This window comes from Durio zibethinus, chromosome 26, assembly GCF_047325235.1.
Source record: "Durio zibethinus cultivar Kanyao isolate XHJ-2024 chromosome 26, ASM4732523v1, whole genome shotgun sequence".
In the NCBI taxonomy this organism is placed as follows: domain Eukaryota; kingdom Viridiplantae; phylum Streptophyta; class Magnoliopsida; order Malvales; family Malvaceae; genus Durio; species Durio zibethinus.
The window spans coordinates 6656746-6679821 of NC_143187.1; the positions used below are offsets into that span (position 1 = coordinate 6656746).

Sequence of the window (23076 nt, forward strand, 5' to 3'; positions counted from 1 at the left end):
TTTAGACGCCATAGCTTATATGACAGATGGATTTAGTGGAGCTGACCCCCAAGCTCTTCTCACAAATGCACAGCTGGCTGCAGTCCCTGAACATTTGAACAATGTCAATAGCAATGAGCCTGGAAAAAAGCCAATCATAAATGAGGGTGTTCTGAAGTCTATTGCTTCGAAGGCAAGACCGTCAGTTTCAGAAGCCGAGAAACTGAGACTTTATGGCATCTACGGTCAGTTTCTGGATTCAAAGAGATCCGTCGCTACCCAGAACTTTCTCTCTTTCAAACAAATTTTCTTCTTTAGATTGCAGCATATCGTATTAGTCACTCGTTTAATGTCATGAGTCGAGATTTAAGCTTCGACTCGTATGATTTCAAGATCCGATCTGATCGTCACGGTTTACATCATTGTGAGGTATTGTCAGCTTTAGCCTATGATCTCACGGTTTTATCTTACAAAAAATGTCTCACAAGAAAAAGGTGGTGTGAATCTTTTTATATATTAGTGACTTTTTTTTAATGTTTGATGTGAGATTCAAGATTCCTCTTTAAGTCTGTGACATTGTTTTCCACCCAATCTCGTGACGCTCTCTTCATGAAAGTTGGTCACCCTGCCTACTTCTCTCGAAGTGCTTGGCGTTGATCGAATAGTATAGGACTGACTCTGATACTACTTGTCACGTGTTGAGACTTAAGCTCTAATCCGTACGACTCCAAGACCCGAACATTTACCATTCTAACGTTTCAGATCAACCTGATCGTTACGATTCATATTCTTGTGAGAAATTATTCGTTCTAACTCCATAGTTTCACGATTTTATCTTATAAAAAATATCTCAAAAGAGAAAATTAGTGTAAATACTTTTATACTTTAATGACATTTTTTTTATGTTTAATATAAAATTCAAGATTTCTCTTTAAATTCATAATACTTAATTTATAAAATTACTTGCAGTCAAAAATGCAAAAAGAAAGAGGGCAACTCTGGCATGACTAATAAAAATAGTCATTGCTGCCTATTTTTTCGTGGAAAAGAAACAGCTATGCAGTATTCCTTTTTTTTATTTTTATTTTTGTTTTATACTTAATCGTTATTTCCAATATGAATGGATATAGGTTGAGGATAGTTTTGTATTTGCCATTGCCGCACCTTAGGAGAAATCTAAATCGGTCATTGCCATGGGAAGTTGATTTTTAATTAATGCCGTGGCTTGCAAACAACGCCCAATTGAATAATGGGCTTAGTCGGGCATGTTTACAAACAGGCCTACGGGTATGGCCGACGCCACTATATATTGGCCCAAGCTGTTAGAGCTTTAATTTTTTTCACTTTTGATGATTTTATTAATCAAAGTTTCTTAGCTTCTTTTAGATTCCAATTTTGTTATTATTTCTGTTTTAAGTTTTTTAATTTTAAATAGCAAAAGCTATGTTTTGGACATAATAAAATGAGTAATAAACATTTTTAAGAACCAAAACGCATTCTCAAAATTAAAAAAAAAAGAGAACAAAACACTAATGACTTAACCTTCGTGGGTGATAAATACGGGTTTTTTTTATTTTTTTATTTAACATTTATAATTACATAAATTTTTATAAATGTATATAAAATTACTTTCTTTTTTATCTTTAATACTAGCTTTTTAAACATCAAAATCCAAATAATAAAAGTAATAAAAAAAAATTTAAAATTAAAAAAAAAATGAAAATCCGACATAGGGTATAAGCTAAGTTGACCAAGTACCAACGCGCCCCCGGGTACAAACAAAATAGTCTTCAGTTGTCATTTACCGGTAGGTGGCCTGAAGACGGTTTTAGTCTTAACTCTTCTCTTCGTCTCCAAACTTTTCCAGCGCAAATTCAATGGCGATCTCTTCCACAATCCCCTAACACCTCCTTCCCATGGACAAGCCCAAGTCCCGCACCGCCGTCGAGCCCTTGGCTCTCTTCGATCTCCCAACCCACCACCTTTCCATATGCTCCCTCTCTCTTTCCCAATCCACCCTCTACATTGGTACCCAAAACGGCTCCCTCCTTTTACTCTCCCTGAACCCTAACCCTAACCCTAACCCAAGCCCAAGCCCAACCCCAAATCCACCTCCAATCGAATCCGTTTCCTCCTCTTCCCTTTCCCGAAACGTTTCCCTTCTCCGCACTGTTTCCCTTTCTGACTCTCCCGTGGAATCAATATTCGTTCTTGCCGAGATCGGCGTGGTTTTAGTATTATCCGATGGGTTCTTGTTTCTAACGGATTCGCTTTTGATTCAACCCGTTAAAAGATTAGGTGGTTTAAAAGGAATTAGCGTTATTGCTCGGAGATTCCGAGGCACCCATTCCCAAAGCACCGATTTAACGGGTAATTCATCCAATTTATCAAAAGGGCAACGGATTTTGGATAAATTCGGAGGGGTTAGGGCAAATGGAGTCAAAACAAGGGAATTAGAGCAGAATCGAGAAGGTGATTACGTTTTTGCCCTTGTTATTGGTAGGAAATTGATGTTAATAGACGTTGTTTTAAGCAGTAGTTTTATAAATGCTTCTTTTGTAATGCTAAGAGAAATGCATTGTTTTGATGGAGTGAAGTCTATGGTATGGCTTGATGATTCCATAATTGTCGGTTCGATTAATGGGTATAGTTTGTTTTCATGTGTTACGGGGCAAAGTGGTGTGATTTTTTCATTACCCGATGTATCTAGGCCACCATTGTTGAAGCTTTTTTGGAGAGAGTGGAAGGTTTTGTTGTTAGTGGACAATGTAGGGGTGATTGTTGATTCACTTGGGCATCCTGTTGGTGGGAGCTTGGTGTTTCGTAAGGGTGGTCCAGATTCGATTGGTGACTTGTCGTCATATGCAGTAGTTGTGAGGGATGGGAAGATGGAGCTGTACCATAAGAAATCGGGTAATTGCATTCAAGTAGTTACTTTTGGTGTTGAAGGAGTTGGGCAATGTATTGTTGCGGATGAGGAAAACAGTAGTGGGGAACTTGTTGCTGTTGCTACTCCCACAAAGGTATGTGAATCATGCTTGTTAAAATAATCTCTCAATATTATCACATTGTTTGAAATGTACATATGATCAATAAAATCCTACATATGCATTTTCTATGAGATGTGATGTTTGAATTTTGAGATTGATGTATTTGAGTACATATTTATGTATACTCCTGGAAATTTTGATACTGATTGAAAAAGACTTTGGCAACATAGTGGCTGATAGTTTACGTTTCAAGGTTCAATAAATATTATGGATATATTGCTATTGGTTATTAGAAGCTAAGTGCATCAACTTTGCTGTGCTGCATAACCTATCACATCTTAGAAAATTGACTTCTTTGATCTGAGCTGGACTGTTAATTTAATTGTGAGTATGTTAGTGGCTTATGCTGCTATTCTGGGCTAGGCTTCATGATCTCAGTTTGGAACCCATATGCATTTCTATGGCTGTTAGTATAATATAGAATTTGTGGTACATTGTCCTTCTTTATGCTAAATATTGCCAGGTCATTTGCTACCGGAAAGTGCCTTCAGAAGAGCAACTAAAAGATCTGTTGAGAAAAAAGAATTTCAAGGAAGCTATCTCCTTGGTGGAGGAGCTCGAGTGTGAAGGTGAAATATCTACGGAAATGCTTTCCATTTTTCATGCTCAAGTGGGCTTCCTGTTACTTTTTGACTTGCACTTTGAGGAAGCAGTGGATCACTTTTTGCAGTCAGAAACAATGCAGCCTGCTGAAGTATTTCCATTTATAATGAGAGACCCAAATCGCTGGTCACTCCTGGTATGTCTTCTATAAGTGCATTTTTTTGACAGTCTGATTTTGTACATTCTGTAGTAGTGCTTGTGATTCTGGGTGATAATGTGTTAATCATGTCACCATAAAATTATTTACTCCAATTTCATCTATGAGAGTACTTGTAATGCTGGTCAATGAACAAGGAAGAGAAAGAAGAGTTGATTGGCTTGGGTATGGTTTGAATTGCTGAATGATCATTCTTTTCTGATTACTGTTTGAAACTCCTTGTGAATGTTTTTGAAGGTTTGTTGTCATAGGAGTTGAATTGACCTTTTCAGGTACCTCGAAACCGGTATTGGGGTTTGCATCCCCCTCCTGTACCTCTCGAAGATGTTGTGGATAATGGGTTGTTGGCTATTCAAAGGGCTATTTTCCTCAGAAAAGCAGGTGTAGAAACTGTGGTTGATGAACGTTTTCTATCAAATCCACCAACCAGGGCTGAATTGCTGGAGTCTGCAATTAAGAACATTATCAGGTGCCCTTCCAGTTTACTCTGTTTTTGTGCTTTACTCATATAATTTCTGCATTTTTTCAGCTTCCTCTCTCTTTGCCAAGATGAGATGATAGGGGCTTTTGAAATTATTTGAGTTCCAATTTTGATCGAAATTTGATAATTCTTTTGTTCCTCTTTTAGTATTCTTTTGCAGCGCTGTCTTGTGGCTTGGAATATCCTTAAACATTATCTAAGTTGTTGTTCCCTGCTACAGGTATCTAGAGGTGTCTCATCAGAAAGATTTGACTTTGTCAGTGAAGGAGGGGGTTGATACACTTTTAATGTACCTATATAGAGCCCTAGATTATGTTGATGATATGGAGAAGCTGGCATCTTCCAAAAATTGCTGTATTGTGGTATGTGCTTCTTTCTTTGCTTATCTCATTTGGTAATCATGCATTAGTTTTGGAATCATATCCTTTCTGCATTAAATCAGCTGCCTGCTGGAGTGGGTTACTTAAAGCCACTGGTAATATATGCATGAATAAAATGTTGAATCAATGATTCACCTCTAAGCACAGATTGTTTTAAGGTAATAGAAGAAGATATTCTTGGAGGTCAGAAACTCTTAATAAATATAATGTATTTTAATTACTCAACACTGGGTATCATAGAGCATTGTTGGTCTTACCCTTTTATTTCACATGTAAAAAAGAAGAAAATATATCAAATACAGGAGTAAGGATTTTGTTGTTCTTATTTGAATATATAGTAAAAAGAGATTTATTGTGCATGATTTTATGTTTAAGGTTAAAATTTGTGTTCCAAGAAAAATTTTCCTTGTCAAAACAAAAAACATTTACAGATTTACTGGTCAAATAAATGGAAAATCTGGTCTCAAGTTGAACATCTTTTAGGGCTTTTCTTTCATCAATTTAACTGCTTGTTATTTTAAACAAATGACACTAAGAGACAATTATTTCCTTCTAACATGAATTTAACATATACTCTTAAGCTGGAGTGGGAGCAATAACTGGTATGCAAGACTGGTACAATTCCAGTTCTTTCAGGTTTCAATACATATTTTCTTGGTTAGTTGTATCAAGTTCAAATTATGGTTATAGGCCTTAAGTGAATGCCCTGTGTGCAAAAAATGTGGATAAAATGTGGAATCTTAGTATTCCAATGCATTGGAAAACAGAGAGACCGTTGTCAGGAGGTTGCTTGAAGGATGACTGTACAACTTGCATGGGCAGTGCAGGAGGAGTTAGAAACTTTATTAGATGGCTCTGGGCATTTGCGGACACTTGCCTTCCTATATGCTAGTCAAGGGATGAACTCAAAGGCTCTTGCTATTTGGCGCATCTTGGCAAGAAATTATTCCTCCGGTCTCTGGCAAGACCCTGCTGTGGAAAATGGTGTACATGATGGAAGTGCAAGTGTAACAACTGGTAGGGAGACTGCTGCAACTGAGGCATCAAAGATTCTTGAGGATTCATCTGATCAGGATTTAGTTCTGCAGCATCTTGCATGGGTATGTAATATTATTTCTTATGATAGATTTTACTATCATATTATTTGTAAATTGAAGTTTTTCTGCTCCTTTAACTTAATGGTTAATTATGGACGTTGAAAATTGCTTATCAGATTGCAGAAATAAATCCAATACTTGCATTTCGGGTTTTGACATCAGAAAAAAGAACAGATCAGCTTTCACCAGGTGGATTGCATTTTAAGTTAATAATTTGTCTAGGATTATGGTTCTGGTACATGGTCAATTGCATTTTTGGAATTGACATGAACAATAGCCATACTATTGTGCAGTGACACATAGTGTTTCAGCAGTAAATTTTGTTTCTGGATGATGCACAATTTATTAATTAGTATCTTGTTGCAGATGAAGTGATTGCAGCAATTGATCCAAAAAAGGTTGAGATTCTCCAACGGTATGTGCATAAATCATTTTATGGATTATACTTTTGAAGCATTATAATTAGCAACTGCACTTTTGGCTTCTAGGACCTCTCACCATTGTAGGCATATCATACACAGGGTTATGCTTTGGCAGCTCTTACTTATTCAGCTTGTCTTGAAATATTTCAATTTTTTTTTATCATTATACCTTTCTTTCCTATATTCATAGTAAAAACATCTTCTATTTGTTTGGTCATAGTATTCTCCTTGTTCATATCAGCTCTTTAATTTTTTAATATACAAGTTTTCTTTCTTATTAGTTTTAGATGTGACCTTCACTGCATCAATTTTGCATTGAGCTTGCTTATCCATGTAGGTACCTTCAGTGGTTAATTGAAGATCAAGACTCTGATGACACTCGGTTCCATACATTCTATGCTCTTTCACTTGCCAAGTCAGCTATTGAAACATTTGATTCAGAAAGCAGCTCCCAAAGCCCTGATGCTGGAAGGGAAGAGCAAGTGAAAACCATTGATATTCAAAGAAATTCTATCTTTCAAAGTCCTGTGCGGGAGCGATTGCAGATATTTTTACAATCTTCAGATTTGTATGATCCAGAAGAGGTCCTTGATTTGATAGAAAGCTCAGAGTTATGGTTGGAAAAGGTCTGTTAGAACTTTGTATATTGTCGTGAACTGTTCAGTTGACTATGTTATCTGAATTTTTAATGCTATACTCAACTAGAACTCCTAGATTGACTGTTTATTTTTTTTAAATTGCTTTTTTCAAATGTTTTTATGAATAGTTGTTGCATTTAGCATTTGCTAATTTAAGATTATGTTTTGGTTTGTTAGGCTATTCTATACAGAAGATTGGGACAAGAGACATTGGCGCTCCAAATCTTGGCCCTGTAAGTTTCAAATAAGTCCCAGAATATTAATTAGGATGTTAGGTGCAGTAGGCAATTTGTAAATATAATCTTTAGCCATCAAGAATGCAGATGATAAACATAATAGAAATAATTCTTGCGTTCTTATTGTTAACGTTCAATGACTTGTCAGGAAACTAGAGGATAGCGACGCAGCAGAACAGTATTGTGCTGAGATTGGCCGACCAGATGCCTATATGCAGTTAGTTTTTTTTCCCCTTATAATTTCTTTCCTTTACTTCTCTGCTTATGCATGTGAACCTTTTTTTTTGTATTATTTAATCTGTTTGTGACATGATCATATCAGGTTACTTGATATGTATTTGGATCCACGAGATGGTAAAGAGCCTATGTTTAAGGCTGCTGTTCGCCTTCTCCATAATCATGGAGAGTCACTGGACCCTTTGCAAGTATTAGAGGTCTAGCCCTCTCTCTGTCTCCCACATGCATAATTCATTGCAGGCGTGTGTGCAACATGCTCTTATGTTATCATGTAGCCAGGCCTAACTAGTTATCTGTGCTGGAATTATAGTACATTGTTTCTTTTCTCATATGGCTTTTTGATTTGGGTAGTCTGAGTGTTTATTTTGCAGACTCTGTCCCCTGACATGCCTCTTCAGCTTGCATCTGATACAATAATGAGAATGTTGAGAGCTCGACTTCATCATCACCGTCAAGGACAAGTAAGATATTTTGGACTAGTCCTACTGCTTATGATTTGAGCTGCATCTTGATCTTTCTTTTTCCCAGATTGCTCATTATCTATCCCGTGCTGTACACATTGATGCAAGGCTTGCTAGATTGGAAGAGAGATCAAGGCTTGTGCAGATTAATGATGAGAGCCTTTGTGATTCTTGTCATGCCCGCCTTGGAACCAAGCTTTTTGCCATGTATCCAGATGATACAGTTGTCTGTTACAAGGTTGGTGATGACTAACCATTATATATTTCTTCATCTTTCCAAAGTTTGGATCAGAAGTGGGGTTGTGATGTTTCTATACGAAGTTTCCTAGGAATGAATGACTATTTATTTCTTTAACTCTTTACAATTATCATTTTGAAACTCCAATGGTTTTTAGTTTTAAATTTCTACCAAGAAACATCTGCATCTGCTAAATAAATTGCAAACCAATGTAAGCTAGGGTTTGGTGTGAAAGAGTGTTACATATTGATGTAGCCTTTTTAGTTGTTCAAAGTGACATCAGTTTCCATTTACATTTGGAAGCTACATCTACATGGAAGCTTTGTTTGTTTAAAAAAACTTCGTCTGCTTTATCTGCAGTGTTTCCGTCGACAAGGCGAGTCAACTTCCATCACTGGCCGTGATTTTAAGCAAGATGTCTTATTCAAACCTGGATGGCTGGTTACCCGCTAAGCCACAGGAAGATAATGACTGGTCGAAAGTTTGGGACACAATGTTGTATTGATGCCATGCTACTCTTATTTCCTTGCTTCAGTCATGGATAAACTTCATTGGCTAGCATTTTGACTGGAAATTCTGTGTATACTGAAGTAAAGCCGAAACAGTGGCACTCCATGGCTTTTGCATTGTTTGGCTTAACAATCTCATTTCTTTTTACTCTTCACGCTTTTTTTTTGCCCTCCTCCACAATAAAATCATAACTTGATGATTATATATTAATATATACAGTATAAAAAAAAAGTATGAAGTAAACATATTAAGATATGTTGTAGGAGAATTTGGACTATAAATAGAATGGTGGGGAAAGGCGTTCAAATAATGTTTGGAACAATGATATACTATATTCTTACATAGATATGTTTCCCAATTTTGTAAATAGCAATGTTTTCATACTTCCCTATAATGAACAAAGCAGTTTATTTGATGTTTTTATAATTAAAAAATAAAAAAATTATTCAAATATTTAATTTAATGGTTGATGATTTTTTATTGGAAATGTCGAATTCGAATTTTCAAATTATTAATATAAATTTTTTAATAGAATAAATAAAATAAGTTATTTATTGGATTGCAAACTTAGAAGAGGAAACACAAACACGTTATTATCATAGGTCACAAAAGTACACTACTACTACTACTACTACTAGTAGCTACTACGATCAATAGAAAAAAGAAGGGTATATTTACATTATTAACATGAAGAGTAAATTGCATTAGGTCAATTATTTCAGGGGCATTCTTTATTCCAAAAGAAAGGGGATAATCATGTAAATTCGTAAAACCATTTTAATCTATAAACCTCAAATTTCTTTGCGTATTTTTTGCTTGATTTTTATCACGCGCAGAAATATAGCAGAAAACAGAAAAGAGGAAGAAAGAAAAGAAAGAAAAAAGAAGCGAGCAGTAAGAGAGCAGCGAAGAGCCTGCTTCGGCCTCCGCCTCCAGGTTATTCTCTTTTTCTTTTTTTTCTTTTTTTTCTTTTTCTCAAATTTATTAGATTTCAGTCATTGCTTCTTCTTTTTCGTGATCTCATTATCTTAGAGAAATGTAGAAAATAAAAAAGCAAAAAAAAAAAAGATTGATTTTGGAGTTTATTCGAGAGATAAAGGTTTCGGATCTAAATTTCGAAAAATTTTATGGTCCCAGCATTTGATATCCGAATTTGAGTGATTCCAAAATCGCAATCTTCGAATTTGGTTCTCCTTCGAGTGGGTTCGTCGTGATCTAGGTTTTTGGATCACGGCTTTTCCCTCATCTCTTTCTTTTTTGTTCTTTAAAGCTTTACTGTAAGTGATAAATGATAAATATCATGTTTTAAGAGCAAAAATTGTAAAATTATAGATCAGTTACAGATTTTCCCTTTATTTTGCGATTCAAAATCTCATTTTTTTATATCTTTCGGACATTTTCTCTCTATTTTATATATTCGGCGATATTTCCTTTCCCTTTTGTGAATGTTTAATATTCCCTAGAAATTTAACATTCTACTCATATATATATATATATATATGTATATGTTTGTTGGTGATGATAATGTTATGCCTTTTCTTTTCTTTTATTATTTTCAAAGTTCGTCCTAATACTTTTAATTGCTTTAATAAATATTTATTGATAACTGTCAGATACTACCATTTATTCTTATAAAAGATTTACTAGTCTTTCCAAATTATGTGCTTATGCTATTCTGAACTAATGGGCATACAGATAGGTTTAAGATAATCATTATTTAAATGCCCACAAATTTCACTTTCAATTTATAATTTCTATGTACCGATAATGCAATGTTTCTCCTGTTCTTTATTGTTGATAGTAAATAATATAAGGTTTCTTTTTTCAAGTGTGTCAAATGAAAGTATTTAAGAATGATGGCATTAGATTATGTGCTTTTTCTAATTAACTTCATTTTGCTACCTAAGTGTTGAAGAATGAGGTTTTTTGTGGTTTCCATCAAGTAATGTCATAGAAAAGGTTGGGATGCCTTCAAAAGGAATTTGATTAGTAATATGATGGAATCTTGTAAGATTCTTCTACAGTATGTTTCAATCTCAAAAACCATTTGGCTTTAACCGTTTCTACAACTTTTATGGGAAGTTAGTTTTTGGTACAGTACGGGGCACTGTGACATGAATATAGGATGGGATATGTAATTAGGCAATGCTGAACATTCTAGTTTTTTATGTCATTGAAGATCTGCAGTTTTTTGTTATGATGTCTTTGCTATTTTGTTGACAAGTTCTGTGGTTTAGCTTGATATGTAATTGGTCATTAAACTGGAATGAAGGCACTGTTGAGTTTTTTCTTTTGTTGGTCATTAAACTGTAATTAGTTCTGCATGTCAACATGATCTCTGACATTGTTGTTATATCTTTGATCAGAATAATACTAAAGGTTGGTTATGAAGAAATAAAGTCTTGCTCCTATTAGGAGTTGTCTTTTTTGCGGTGGTTTGGTAGTGTTGGAGAGATATATATATGGCAGGGATGTTACCTGGGGACTCCTCGCATCATTCAACCTCTGATAGCGGGCCTTCTAGAAATTCTCAAGAAAAGCAAGAGGAAGTAGCTCGTTGGTATTTTTCAAGAAAAGAAATAGAAGAAAATTCCCCATCAAGAAGGGATGTTATTGACTTGAAGAAAGAGACGTACTTACGCAAATCATACTGTACATTTTTGCAGGATTTGGGCATGAGGCTGAAAGTGTATGTTCATGGTTTACATTTGGATGAGTATTTTTTTTGGTTGGATGCTGCATATGAACTGATTTGCCCTGTTGAACTTTAATATTGGGTTTCATTAGTAGCCATTCTGATCATGAAGCATCATTTATAATGGAAATAGAAAGTTAATGTAATTTTGCGCATGGTTTGTGAGTGTGCTCATGCATGTCTGTCCTACCTGTGATCAATTTATGTATTAAATTTCAAGTTTATAGCATGAAAAATGGAACTAACTTCTAATGTTTATTTTTGGTAGAAAGTTCTTAAATTTTTGTATTTAACATGGTTATGCCTCAATGATCGGATGTTGAGATATTATTTATTGCAACTCCCTTATTGTTTAAGTGCTTGTATCTGCATGGGAAGCAGAACTTCAAATCACTTAATCATAATTTTATAACAGAAAGAAATGGTCTAAATGTTCACATTATGTTTTTAGATTGTAGTACATCTTTCATTTTCCAGTCAATTGTGTTCATAGCTGCTACTGTTGATCATTTTAAGCACCATTTCCTGGTTTGGATAGGATGCCTTTTGGTAAGCTATCCATGGATCTCTATGGCTTCTTGTAGTGAAAGAATCTTGGAGGATAGCTGTTAAAATATTGAGCCATCTGTGATCAGTTTTTGTATTCAATTTTTCCATAAAGTTTATAGCAAGAAAAGTGGAAGTAACTTCTAATGTTTATTTTAGGTAGAAAGTTCTTAAATTTGTGTATTTAACATGGTTATATCGCCATGGTAAAACATTGAGATATTATTTATTTCAACTACCTAATTGTTTCAATGCTGGTAGGTGCATGGAAAGTAGAACTTGAAATCACTTAATCATAACTTTATAACAAAGAAATGGTCTAAATGTTAGCATTATGCTTTTAAAAATATAATATATATTTCATTTTCCTGTCAATAGTGTTCATAGCTGCTACTAATGATCATTTTAGGCAACATTTCCTGGTTTGGATGGGATGCCTTTTGCTATGCTATACTTGGATCTATATGGCCTTCTATAGTGAAAGAATCTTGACGGATTGTTGTTTGCAAGCAGACTGATGCATGTGTGTCTGTCAGTCTGTCATTTTGTGATTATTTGCCTTATTTTGATATTCATGTGCTTTATCGTTAGCAAAAGCTAATCCACATAACTGTGTAAGCTCATTGTCTGTGTTTTTGTGTGTTTTGTATGTGTGTGTGTGAATATCTGTCATTTTTTGCCTGGGTTTGGCATTGTATTTCTGGAAAAGTGTTCTACATCAGCAAACAATGGGTGTTAATACAGTAGGGCTTTTCATATGTAACTAGGTCTTATTTATCAACAGTTTATCAAACCTGAAAGCATATTATGTAATTATTATTTCTTCTTTTACTTTTTACAATCTTATGAGTGAATGAGTTCTTGTGACATTCTGTTTTCTAATCACACAGAGATCTGCAATTCTGACATTAAGTGTATTCATAAGCACATCAATATTTGTTGGCTCAGATTGAATTTCTTACCTGATACAGGCCCCAGGTAACAATAGCCACAGCAATAATCTTTTGTCACAGGTTCTTCATTCGACAATCACATGCGAAGAATGATAGAAGGGTGAGTTATTATTCTAATCATGGTTAATCTTGTTAAAACTTCTTTATTTAAGCTAAATCTGTTTACTCTAGATATTTCCTTTTAGAAATCTGAGCAGTCTTTATGTTTTGATTCCATTTCATTATGAATTTTAATTCAATTATTATTTCTTTTGGATGAAATAATGTCGGTCTGCATACTAGAATGGTGGAACACTGAAAACTGTGAAAAGTGTTATAATATAAGCTGTGAACATAATACCTCTTTTTAACTTCATTTCTGATGGAAAATTTTGTTAAGAAAGAGCATTGAGTCAGAACATTTTTATGACCTTGTGCTTAACTTAATTTCCATGCTTGACAGACCATTGCTACAGTGTGTATGTTCCTTGCTGGGAAGGTTGAAGAGACACCTCGTCCATTAAAGGATGTTATTCTTGTTTCCTATGAGATAATACACAAAAAAGATCCTGCTGCAGCCCAGAGGATCAAACAGAAGGTGTTCGTTAAATTAATAGTATTTTAACCAGTTTATTTGCATTCCTCTTTCTGATGCTTGAGTTGCCACTTGTCCTCCATGCCATGTCTCTTTCACCCTGACTTGCGAGATGGTTCCCTAACCTGCTCTCACTTTCCATTCCATTTGTATAATCTTTTTCATTTCATTTGCTCTCGTGTTTATTTAGTTTTCTTTTTCACTCATTTTCTTATTCCATAGGCATATAAGACTGACCCCACTAGTTATATTTTCTTCTTATAAAATCTAATGACCTAAAATTCCCTTGCAAGGTACAGTATGAGGACTTCACCTTTGAGATTTTAGTCACTTGTAAAATTTTTCCACCGTTATTGTGTGATATATTGCCAATTTGTGTAAAAAATTTGTCTGATACATATACCTTGCCAGTATTCTGGTGTGTTCTCTTTGCTTATGTCAGAATTTATTCTTCTGTTCCTCTTGAACTCAAAATTCTTTCTCAGAATCCACTTTTTTCCTCCAACAGCTGTGTCCTTGCTAAACTATCTCCCTGCTACGTCACTTTTCTTTTAATTGTTGTTAAAATATAGCATTTCTTATTATCCTAGTTATTTTTTATTCTAATTTTTTGTTTTTGTAATTGTAGTTATTAGAGTTACTCATTAGCCTCAATATTTCTTGCAGGAAGTGTATGAGCAACAAAAAGAGCTAATTTTACTTGGGGAGAGGGTTGTACTTGCCACTTTGGGTTTTGACCTCAATGTTCATCACCCGTATAAACCTCTTGTTGAGGCTATAAAGAAATTCAAGGTTGCACAGAATGCTCTTGCTCAGGTTGCATGGAATTTTGTCAATGATGGGTACGTTTAAGTGGTGTTTCTTCAAGTGTTTATGATCTCTTCCTTGTGTTTTCATTTGACACACTGGAAAGCGGCTTGCAGGCTGAGGACGTCGCTCTGCCTGCAATTTAAGCCCCATCATATTGCGGCAGGTGCCATTTTCCTTGCTGCCAAGTTCCTCAAAGTGAAGCTTCCTTCAGATGGTGAGAAGGTCTGGTGGCAAGAATTTGATGTCACCCCACGCCAATTAGAGGGTTGGTCTCCTCTCCATAACTTTGTAATAAAGATCTGGTTAATACAATTAGATAGTTATTAGATGGCCCCAATGGAACTGATGTTGCTTGTGTTTGCTTGCTTATAGCATTTGTTGAATGTTGCTTCTCTTAAAATTGGCCCACCAAATACATGATTATAGCTATCTATTTAATGTAATTCTTTTGGATTTGGTAGGCAGTTTGCTTATTGCCATCTAGTGTGAAATGCCATGGATGCTGCTGTGAATCTTAGCTATCCTTTTGTGTCTTTTTTTTTTTTTTGTAGCTTTAGTTGGATATTCTACTTAGTCACTGTGTTTATCTTGCAGAGGTTAGCAATCAAATGCTGGAACTTTATGAGCAAAACAGACTACCCCCATCTCAGGGCAGTGAAGTAGAAGGAAGTGCCGGCGGTAGTATGTCTTATCGAGCCCCAGCTAAACATCCTTCTGGAAGTGAAGAAAAACAAATATCCTCACGGGCAACAGCTGACTACTCATCTGCGGACAATCATGGGATGCCATCGAGAAGTGCTCAAAATCAAAGTAATGATAATGGGAGTGGGGAGATGGGCAGTGTTATTACTGATCACAAGATGGATATAGAAACCAAGGATAATCAACATCCTGAGCAATTGCCCCAGAAGGAGAACATAAGGGAAGTTTCAAATAAATCTAGGTCTGGAATGGAGCGAACAGTTGGGGAAGAACAGGAAAGAACTGGTGGAAGATATGACATTGCAGAAACAGGTGAGTGGAGAGATGATGGAGCGTCACGTAAGGCTAGTGGGGTGGTTGGGAGAAACTTGGACGTTAGGGAAGGACCAGTTGGCCAGTCCCCGAAAGAAGCTATCAAAATTGACAAAGACAAGCTGAAGGCTGCACTTGAGAAAAGGAGGAAGTCTCGTGGGGAAACAATGAAGAAAAAGGATTTCATGGATGAAGATGATCTTATTGAGAAGGAGCTAGAGGATGGTGTCGAATTGGCTGTAGAAGGTGAGAAAATCAAGCGAGAACGTAGACAGAGCTGGTCTAGGCCCGAGAATCCAGATCATGTTAAGGATCATGGGGAAATGGGAGAAGGGAACCACTTTGTTGTTGCAAAGGGGCAGTCATCTAGGGGGCTTGAAACAGAAGCTGCTGAAGAAGGAGAAATGCTGGATGATACTTCTCCGATGGTGAACAGCAGAAAGAGAAAAGGTGGAAGCCCACCTGACAGGCACCCAGAAGGGAAGAAGCGTCATGAGTACATGTCAAGTTACAACCATGACACCATAGAAGATGGGCATAAAATGGGTCGAAGTAGTTATGCAGATAAAGAGCATAGAAGGCATGCACACGAGAATCATTTGTGAGACTGATGTTAGACCGTTGCTATTGATAATTTTGAACTTTGGTCCCATAAATGGTCAGAGAATGATCCATTTGGAAACTGAAACATCTAGAATCGTACTTAAATTAGTTTGATTTTGATTGCCTAACAATGGCGCTTATGTTGGATGTAACAGAATGTTGGAAACGAAAAGGGTTACTTAAGTCGCCACAATGGCAGGGGCATCAAGAGAAAGTAAAGAGGCCGTCCATTTATGTACTTCATAATATATAGAAAAAAAAAAAATATAGTGAGCGTAGACAATCTCCGAAAACTCCATTTCCTTGGTCATATTATTCCCCCACTGCCTTCTATATTTTAGTTATGCTGCATTTTCGAGCATGCACTGTTGAACTAGTTCCTCTTTCTGCTAACTCTAATCTTTATTTTCTTGTTATTATTGAACTTCAAAAACATCACACGTGTAGAGATATTGCAACAGTAATCAGTAGCCGTGGCTCATGAAGAGCGCGCCTACCGACGACAACAATCTATCCAAAACATACAGATATAGGGAGAATCTGAAACTCGCAACCAAACAGTCTTAGCCAATCACAACCATCCAACTCAGCTTTCTTGCATCCCTGTATCTTATCCTTTCTCCCACCACTAGTCTCTCCCTCTCAGAATCTAGAACCCATCTCTCCCTCCTGTCAAATCCTCCTTGATTTCTCTTCATCAACAAAGAAGACAGAGGAACCACCGAAAAAAAAAGAAAAAGTAACCCCAAGATGTCTCTTACAATCCCTACTAATCTCTCAAAATCGCTTTTGAAGCCAATGCTAAACTCCCAAGTAACCCCCAAAGTTTCAAGATCATTGGTGGTATGCTCAAGTACTCCATCCTCAGACAAGAGTTCATCACCATCAGCTTCACCACTCCAAGCCTTCTCAGCTGCTCTTGCTCTTTCTTCCATTCTTCTTTCAGCTCCACTGCCTGCTTTAGCTGACATTTCAGGGCTGACACCATGTAAAGAGTCCAAGCAATTCGCCAAACGTGAGAAGCAGCAGATCAAGAAGCTCGAATCATCGTTGAAGCTTTACGCCCCTGACAGCGCACCGGCTCTCGCTATCAAAGCAACCATCGAGAAAACCAAGAGAAGATTTGACAACTATGGGAAATACGGGTTGCTTTGTGGCTCTGATGGGTTGCCCCATTTGATAGTCAATGGTGACCAGAGGCACTGGGGTGAGTTCATCACACCAGGTCTGTTGTTCTTGTACATCGCTGGATGGATCGGATGGGTTGGAAGGAGCTACCTGATTGCTATACGCGATGACAAGAAGCCAGCCATGAAGGAGATCATCATCGATGTTCCTTTGGCTGCCAGTCTTCTCTTTAGAGGCTTTATTTGGCCTGTCGCTGCCTACAGAGAGCTTATCAATGGTGACCTTGTTGTCAAGGATGTGTAATCTCCTCAGGTCTGTCTCTCCTCTCTTTCTCTTAAAAAATTCCTTGTCTTTTTAGATTAATTTATGTATGTTCTTGCCTTATAGTATTATTTCTCTTTAACTGTCAACAACAATTTTTCTTTATTTTTTGTTAGCAGTTATGTAAATATAATTAGGATGTAGGAAATTTTAAAATGTTAACCATATTCAGATCTAACTTGTGATATAGGTTGTCTTATTGTCTTGTAATATTCTAAATTTTAGAAAAATGGTGAAATTAATGAGATAAAACGCAAGGAAATTGTAAAAACAGAAATTTTGGCTTGATTTTTGTTATAATATTGAAGTATTGTTTTACGTGATTTTCATTTCCGGTAATATTGGAACATTCCAATGTATGATTGTTAATATTAACTAATTGGCTGTATTGATTTGATTTTTTCTGATTCCTTTTGGGTACGGAGACTGAATGGAATTACTCGATGGGATAGCTACGTAGGAAGATAGGAGTGCTTTGACTGAATATTTGTTAGAGGAAGACAGGTGCCTGGGGAAATTTCTTGTACTCTGAGTGTATGTAATGCTGGTATTGAAACATTTGGAGCTGATCAACTTTCCATTTCAATCTTTGTTATCCAAATTCATGTGACAATATGTGCTACACACAGGAATCTTAGAATACCTGAAATCTTGTACTATTAATTTAGGTGTTTAATCACCAAAAGAGAACTGAAAAATGGTGTAAATCTAATGCAATGGTTTCCTCCTCTCACCCTGTTATGGCACAAACAAAACCAATTTGACTGATCGAGAGCCAGGAACTTCCTCTGGTACCTAAGTATTACAAACTAAATCATCAACATCTTGAAAGTTTATGATCATTAATCTACTTCAACATAGTTGTGAAGGAAAAGTTGAGGCCGCTCTTTGTGTTTTCATGTATCTCGGAATTTCTTCTGAAGTACATAAATGTGGGACATCGTCTTTTCGTTAGTTTTGAACAATGTCTAGAGTTGACCAGTTGAGTATCATTGGAAATTTTAGTTTATTCAAATACCAATGTCCTGTAAAAACACAACTGATTGACCCTTCAAGCTCATGTATACCAGACAGGGCCATTGAGTCCAGGGCAAGTCCATTCATAAACCTTCGTATTTAAAAATGGTCGAGATTGTTATATACTCGGATACAATTAATTGATTATAGGTAATATAAACCCAATACATTAGCAGCACGGCAGCAGTCTTCTTTGCATTGGCAACCTCACAGAGAAAGAAGTGGGAAACCAATCCTGTTGAAATTGGCAAACTTGGGTCTCATTGTTAGCCCATTTTTTTTGCCGTTGTCCGATGGTCTAGAGCCCTCTGTATTGGACCCTGACTTGAGTTGTAAACCTGCAATTTTCTTTTTCTGTTTGCAGTTCAGTTTTCCACATTATATTGGACTGCATAAAAGTTGGGCCTTGATCACCCTAATAATTTCTTGATTTTAGTTTTAGTCACCCTTGATACCACAATTGTAACTATTTGAGAAAAGAACAGTGAAAGTAAAGTAAGTTCAAATAAAGTGTAAAAACAAATCTAATTTGTTACTTGATGGAATCAGAATTGCAGCCTTGACATGCATGAAAAATGTCCTTTTCCCTTGGGTTGACTTGATGGAAAGTTTTCTGTTGAATTCAAAAATAATAATAACCTTCTTTAGTGTTTAGACTTTGGAGTCCAAATAAATTAAAGTGCGTTTGTGGGTTAATTAGCCTGTCTAAATCATAGCAAAGGGACATAATGAGAGGGTGATTTGACTTATAGAAGTCTATAATGGCAAGTGTATTCCACCAAACCCAAGCTAAATTCCTTCGTTGAGAGGGGGTAGAAGAGAAGAGTGAGTATTAATTCTTTATTCCTCCTGTCAAATACACCCACCACTTTACTATTGGTAACCCAAATGGGGAGCAAAAGGAAACTGGTACAGGTAGTGATTTGGTTTAGGTCAGTTTTCAACATTTTTTAGCTCATAGTAATTTGGATCAATTAGTGTAAACATTTGAATTTTACTGCATTCTTTACAAGTTTCCTCTTTCCTAAATTTGATTCTCTTAGTTCCATGGCCAATTAACTTTCTTGCTAGCTTTTGTTTCAACATTAATGACTAGGAAATTGATCTCTTTTCTAAGCATTGGCTTTGAAAAATGAATCAATTATCAGATATTACTGGCAAATAATGTCTTATGGTATATATGTAGTGTTAAAAATGTGCAAAGCTACCAATATTCTTTGAGAGTCGAGACTATAGTAAATGGTTTGCAATTTTGGAGATCCAATGGGCTTGTGTTTTCCTCCCACCATGTGAGGTAAGCTGTAAACAACTGGGAAACTTTCATTTCACCATTTTTCAGTACTCTAAACTACACTGGATATGGACATGATTGGTTTATTTGACAGCACCCACATATCCAACACTTATTTCATAGATTATTGGATGGAAATAAAGAAATTATTAAAAGTAGGCAACAGGTCTACATAAGAGGGAATCCATATTAGCCACACTAACCACCCTAAACTGCTGACCTTTTTGGTAGATATAGCTTCCATGAGTTCAATCAACAAGCTTTCATCATTATGGGTTTGATTAATGTTGGGGAACCGAAAGAATTAATGTCACAAAAAGGAGCCTAGCTTGATGCTGAGTAGTCTTCAACCAACTGATCAATTATGATAAATCACATGCTTGACAAATGACAAGGCTTTCAAGTATGTCTCTATATTTAAAGAGAGATAGTTCCGTTTCTGTTAAAAGACATTCCCTGCAAAAGTGTTGATTCAAGAAACCAAAGTTCGTTTGCATCATGAAAACAGCAGGATATGCTTCTTTTTTATTTTTTAATTTTTTTTGTCAATTGTTTGCTAGACTTTTCCTACATAATACCATACCTAGTTTCCCAAGTCATTGGTTTCTGTTGAAAATTTGAACTTGGATAAAAAGTTGCAATAACATTTCTATCAATTAAACCAATGGAAACACTTGCACATTTCTTTCTCCCTTCTTTTTGAGTTGAAAGATTCAGTTTGCCAAACCAAATGAGATAAGAAATTCATCCAAAGAATAACAATTCATTTCTATTAGGTCAATAAAAAGCAATTCATCCAAAGAACAACAGATAAGGAAATTTTGCGCACCTGGTGGTAGGTAAACCAACACCACCAAAGTATTGAGCAAATGCGGAAAATATAAGTGGTCATCACCATCAATCAGAAAGAAATGGAGAAATTCATGCACCAGCTTAAAGTCCATTATATAAAGTTAAAATTATATATGTACATTATAAATAGTCAATGACCAAAGACCCTTTTCAAACCAAAGTAAGCTAAATGACCTTGACCACCACTCCAGCCGCCACAGCGCCACCGCTGCTGCCACCACCTCTCTCGTTCTCTAATTAAATTGCTGTATATAAAGGATTTAGGGATTATATTAAGATGGAAATTAAGCGTAGGGTGACAAAAATGTAGCCTAGACATATATATATATATATATATATATATAAAATTAAGCTAGCATGACCACATGGATTCTCCCAAGCTAGCCTGGTCCACCACCATGTCCATGTCAAAAATGGGCTTGGTTTGTGAACCCATGAGCTTGAATGCAGGTGAACCGCTATTACTTGGGCTTGCAGGGCCGAACCCATGATGTGAAAAGGATGCGGACTGCCTCACCCGGAGGTGCACCACCTCTGCCTGTGCCATGGCCAATTGGGTTTGGAGGGCGTCTATCTGCTGCTGTAGTGAAGATATGGCTCCGACACACCCGTAAACGGGGTCACGAACCCTGGCGTTGGCCTCATAGACCATGCTACTGACCGCGTCGCCTCGCTGGTGCAGTGGCAACTCCTGCAAATTTGATAGCTCAATTTATCAGCTTGCAGGGCCCAAAAGGAAGGGAAAACGGGCCAAAGTTGTAGCCCATGGGCCTGAAACCCAAACTAATATGAGCTCATGGTGACATCATTTTTTTATATATTTGCCCTGCTTCATTTTCAGTATAATTGAATTTATCAAAAGTATTCCCTTTAAAATAAATAAAAACTATTATTCAAAGAAAAAAAAGTATGAAAAGGCATTTTCTTTTACTTTTTTATTTTTAGTAGGTGATTCCAAGACGCCAACTTCTGATTTGTATTTTACTAGATGCCTCTGTCCATATGCCACCAAATTTGCTTTTGGGGCAATAGATTTTGGTGCCTCAATTCTTTATTACTAGTTTTTTTTTTTTTTAATATGGATATGAATGATCTGTTTCTCTGCGACAAAATTTCCCTACTTGGGGGTGAACCTATTTCTGTAATTTTCAATGAGAAAAGCAACATAGGAAACGCCTTCACGTGATCTCCAAACAGCCCTCACAGTGATTTTGGGTTCATCAATGTTTAGACATTTTGAGTTTCTAGCTAGGTCCTAAATCCTAATACAGCTAGAGAACTTCAAATAGGAAACAATGGAACAAGTTACCCAGAGGCTCTATATATAGGGGACAGGAACTGTTGATTGATTTTTGGTTTCATCTTAAACAAAAAGATATCACCTACTTACTACAAATGAAATGAAACAACTCATTACTAGGCTAATCTTTACTAATTTGTGCCAAAAATTGAGACTATTAACAGGAAATTAACTGCATCATGTCTAGACATCATCACAATCATCATTGGCTTTACTAAATGAGTGCCAACCTCATTAATTTACAGGGGAAATGCTTCATCCTTTAATAAGAAATAGCTATATTTTTCTCCTTAGAACAGATGATTTAAAAAAAAAAAAAAACTCATCAAAACTTAGTTTTTTAGTGAGCAAATTTCTCTCAGAAGCACTTAAATAAGTACGATTATGTATATTTATATGCCCAATTAAGCCATAGCTGTGTCTGAGCACTCTAGGAATGTAGAATGAAATAAAATTTCACATTGTTTAATCAGAGAATCTTTGTCAAGTTAAAGCTTGGGAATGAAGAAGGGGCTCCCAAACTGACCCCCAGTGTGTCAGTGCTAGTAAGTAATAAAAGTGGTGGTAGAAATATTAACCTGAAGCATCTTGTTGATATTGCTAGCACCAAACACCTTATGCACATTAGCAAACTTCTGGGGCTCATCTGCAGGAAAATAAGGAGCAAAAACACAGTCTTGGGCACACCTTCTCCTTAAAAGTTTGCATGCTGCACATGGTGAGGATGCACCCTGCTTCCTACCACTCTCCTTCATGCCTCCCACTTGTCTATCTATATATCCTAGGGCTACCCTCAATACTAACTTTAGTAACTACTGTCAACAGCTCACCCCTCCTTTAATTTGTGGAGTATTTTTTGTTTTCCCTTGGAGCTGATGTAAAAATAACTAGATGGACAAGAAATTGAAAGAGAGAAGAAGTGAAGAAGAAGAAGAAGATGAAAAAGAAAAGCAGTGAAAAGTTGAGTAGGGAGGGGGGCTTTGGAGGGGAGAAGTGAGGTGGTATTAAATAAGCAAAAGGTTAGTACGTCTGAGATGGACCCCATATAAGAAACCCCTTTAGATTTTGGTAGACAAAACACCTCTCCATTGATAAGACGCATTTGGCTCGACATTTCCTTATCTTTTATACATTTTATTATAAACTTTTCTACATAATTGTATTTAATCCCTTTCTTCTAGATCATGTTGTGGTAGTAAAGATATTACCAGTAACACTACTAGCTCATAGTAATCCTCTTAAAAAGTTCATTAAACTTGGGATTATACAAATGGGATTTTAATTTCATGTGATAAATATTTTGCAATGAGAAAATACAGATATGATTTTTTATCTTCTAAGATTTGGTCAAAATGGGTTATTTTATTTGGTGGGGTCCCTAAAATTCCATTGCAATATTGCATGTTAGCACTCTTTTTAAGTCTTTAACTAATGTGGAAATGATGCATGTGCATGCCTAGGATCATAACATGCTAATTAATGA

General features: G+C 36.2%; 3 protein-coding genes and 1 pseudogene across 9 annotated transcripts; 3 read left to right on the forward strand and 1 right to left on the reverse strand.

Annotated features, from left to right (window-relative positions):
* Positions 1-1788: 1788 nt before the first annotated feature.
* LOC111274777 (vacuolar sorting protein 3-like) lies at positions 1789-8643 on the forward strand. Of its 4 annotated transcripts, none has more exons than XR_016334150.1 (14): positions 1789-3002; positions 3493-3768; positions 4062-4258; positions 4491-4632; positions 5478-5750; positions 5864-5936; positions 6114-6162; positions 6507-6795; positions 6985-7040; positions 7192-7260; positions 7366-7477; positions 7652-7741; positions 7850-7979; positions 8340-8643. XR_016334150.1 is itself a non-coding variant. In XM_022859678.2 (14 exons), exons 1-14 carry the CDS (start codon positions 1896-1898, stop codon positions 8430-8432), a joined length of 2997 nt encoding a protein of 998 aa, XP_022715413.2. In that variant the 5' UTR covers positions 1789-1895; the 3' UTR covers positions 8433-8643. The 4 variants fall into 4 exon arrangements, 2 of the variants coding, with proteins under 2 accessions (XP_022715413.2, XP_089611503.1); XM_022859678.2 differs by having other exon boundaries at positions 7809-7979; XR_016334151.1 differs by lacking the exon at positions 7366-7477 and having other exon boundaries at positions 7809-7979.
* A 660-nt stretch (positions 8644-9303) lies between these two features.
* LOC111274778 (cyclin-T1-4-like) lies at positions 9304-16045 on the forward strand. Of its 2 annotated transcripts, XM_022859682.2 has the most exons (7): positions 9304-9425; positions 10856-11178; positions 12702-12783; positions 13126-13260; positions 13924-14099; positions 14181-14332; positions 14662-16045. In XM_022859682.2, the coding sequence occupies exons 2-7, from the start codon at positions 10952-10954 to the stop codon at positions 15684-15686; spliced, it is 1797 nt and encodes a 598-aa protein (XP_022715417.1). In that variant the 5' UTR covers positions 9304-9425; positions 10856-10951; the 3' UTR covers positions 15687-16045. The 2 variants fall into 2 exon arrangements, with proteins under 2 accessions (XP_022715417.1, XP_022715418.1); XM_022859683.2 differs by lacking the exon at positions 13126-13260.
* A 151-nt stretch (positions 16046-16196) lies between these two features.
* On the forward strand, positions 16197-17866 carry LOC111274779 (photosystem I reaction center subunit III, chloroplastic pseudogene; annotated as a pseudogene). The gene is made up of 2 exons (XR_016334152.1): positions 16197-17124; positions 17559-17866. The product of XR_016334152.1 is annotated as a photosystem I reaction center subunit III, chloroplastic pseudogene (transcript).
* Positions 17867-20353: 2487 nt separating this feature from the next.
* LOC111318645 (LOB domain-containing protein 4) lies at positions 20354-22485 on the reverse strand. 2 transcript variants are annotated; one of them, XM_022921517.2, is made up of 3 exons: positions 22172-22485; positions 20811-20984; positions 20354-20538 (listed from the first exon to the last, which is right to left on the reverse strand). In XM_022921517.2, exons 1-3 carry the CDS (start codon positions 22346-22348, stop codon positions 20527-20529), a joined length of 363 nt encoding a protein of 120 aa, XP_022777252.1. In that variant the 5' UTR covers positions 22349-22485; the 3' UTR covers positions 20354-20526. The 2 variants fall into 2 exon arrangements, with proteins under 2 accessions (XP_022777252.1, XP_022777251.1); XM_022921516.2 differs by having other exon boundaries at positions 20522-20984.
* Between the last annotated feature and the right edge of the window lie 591 nt (positions 22486-23076).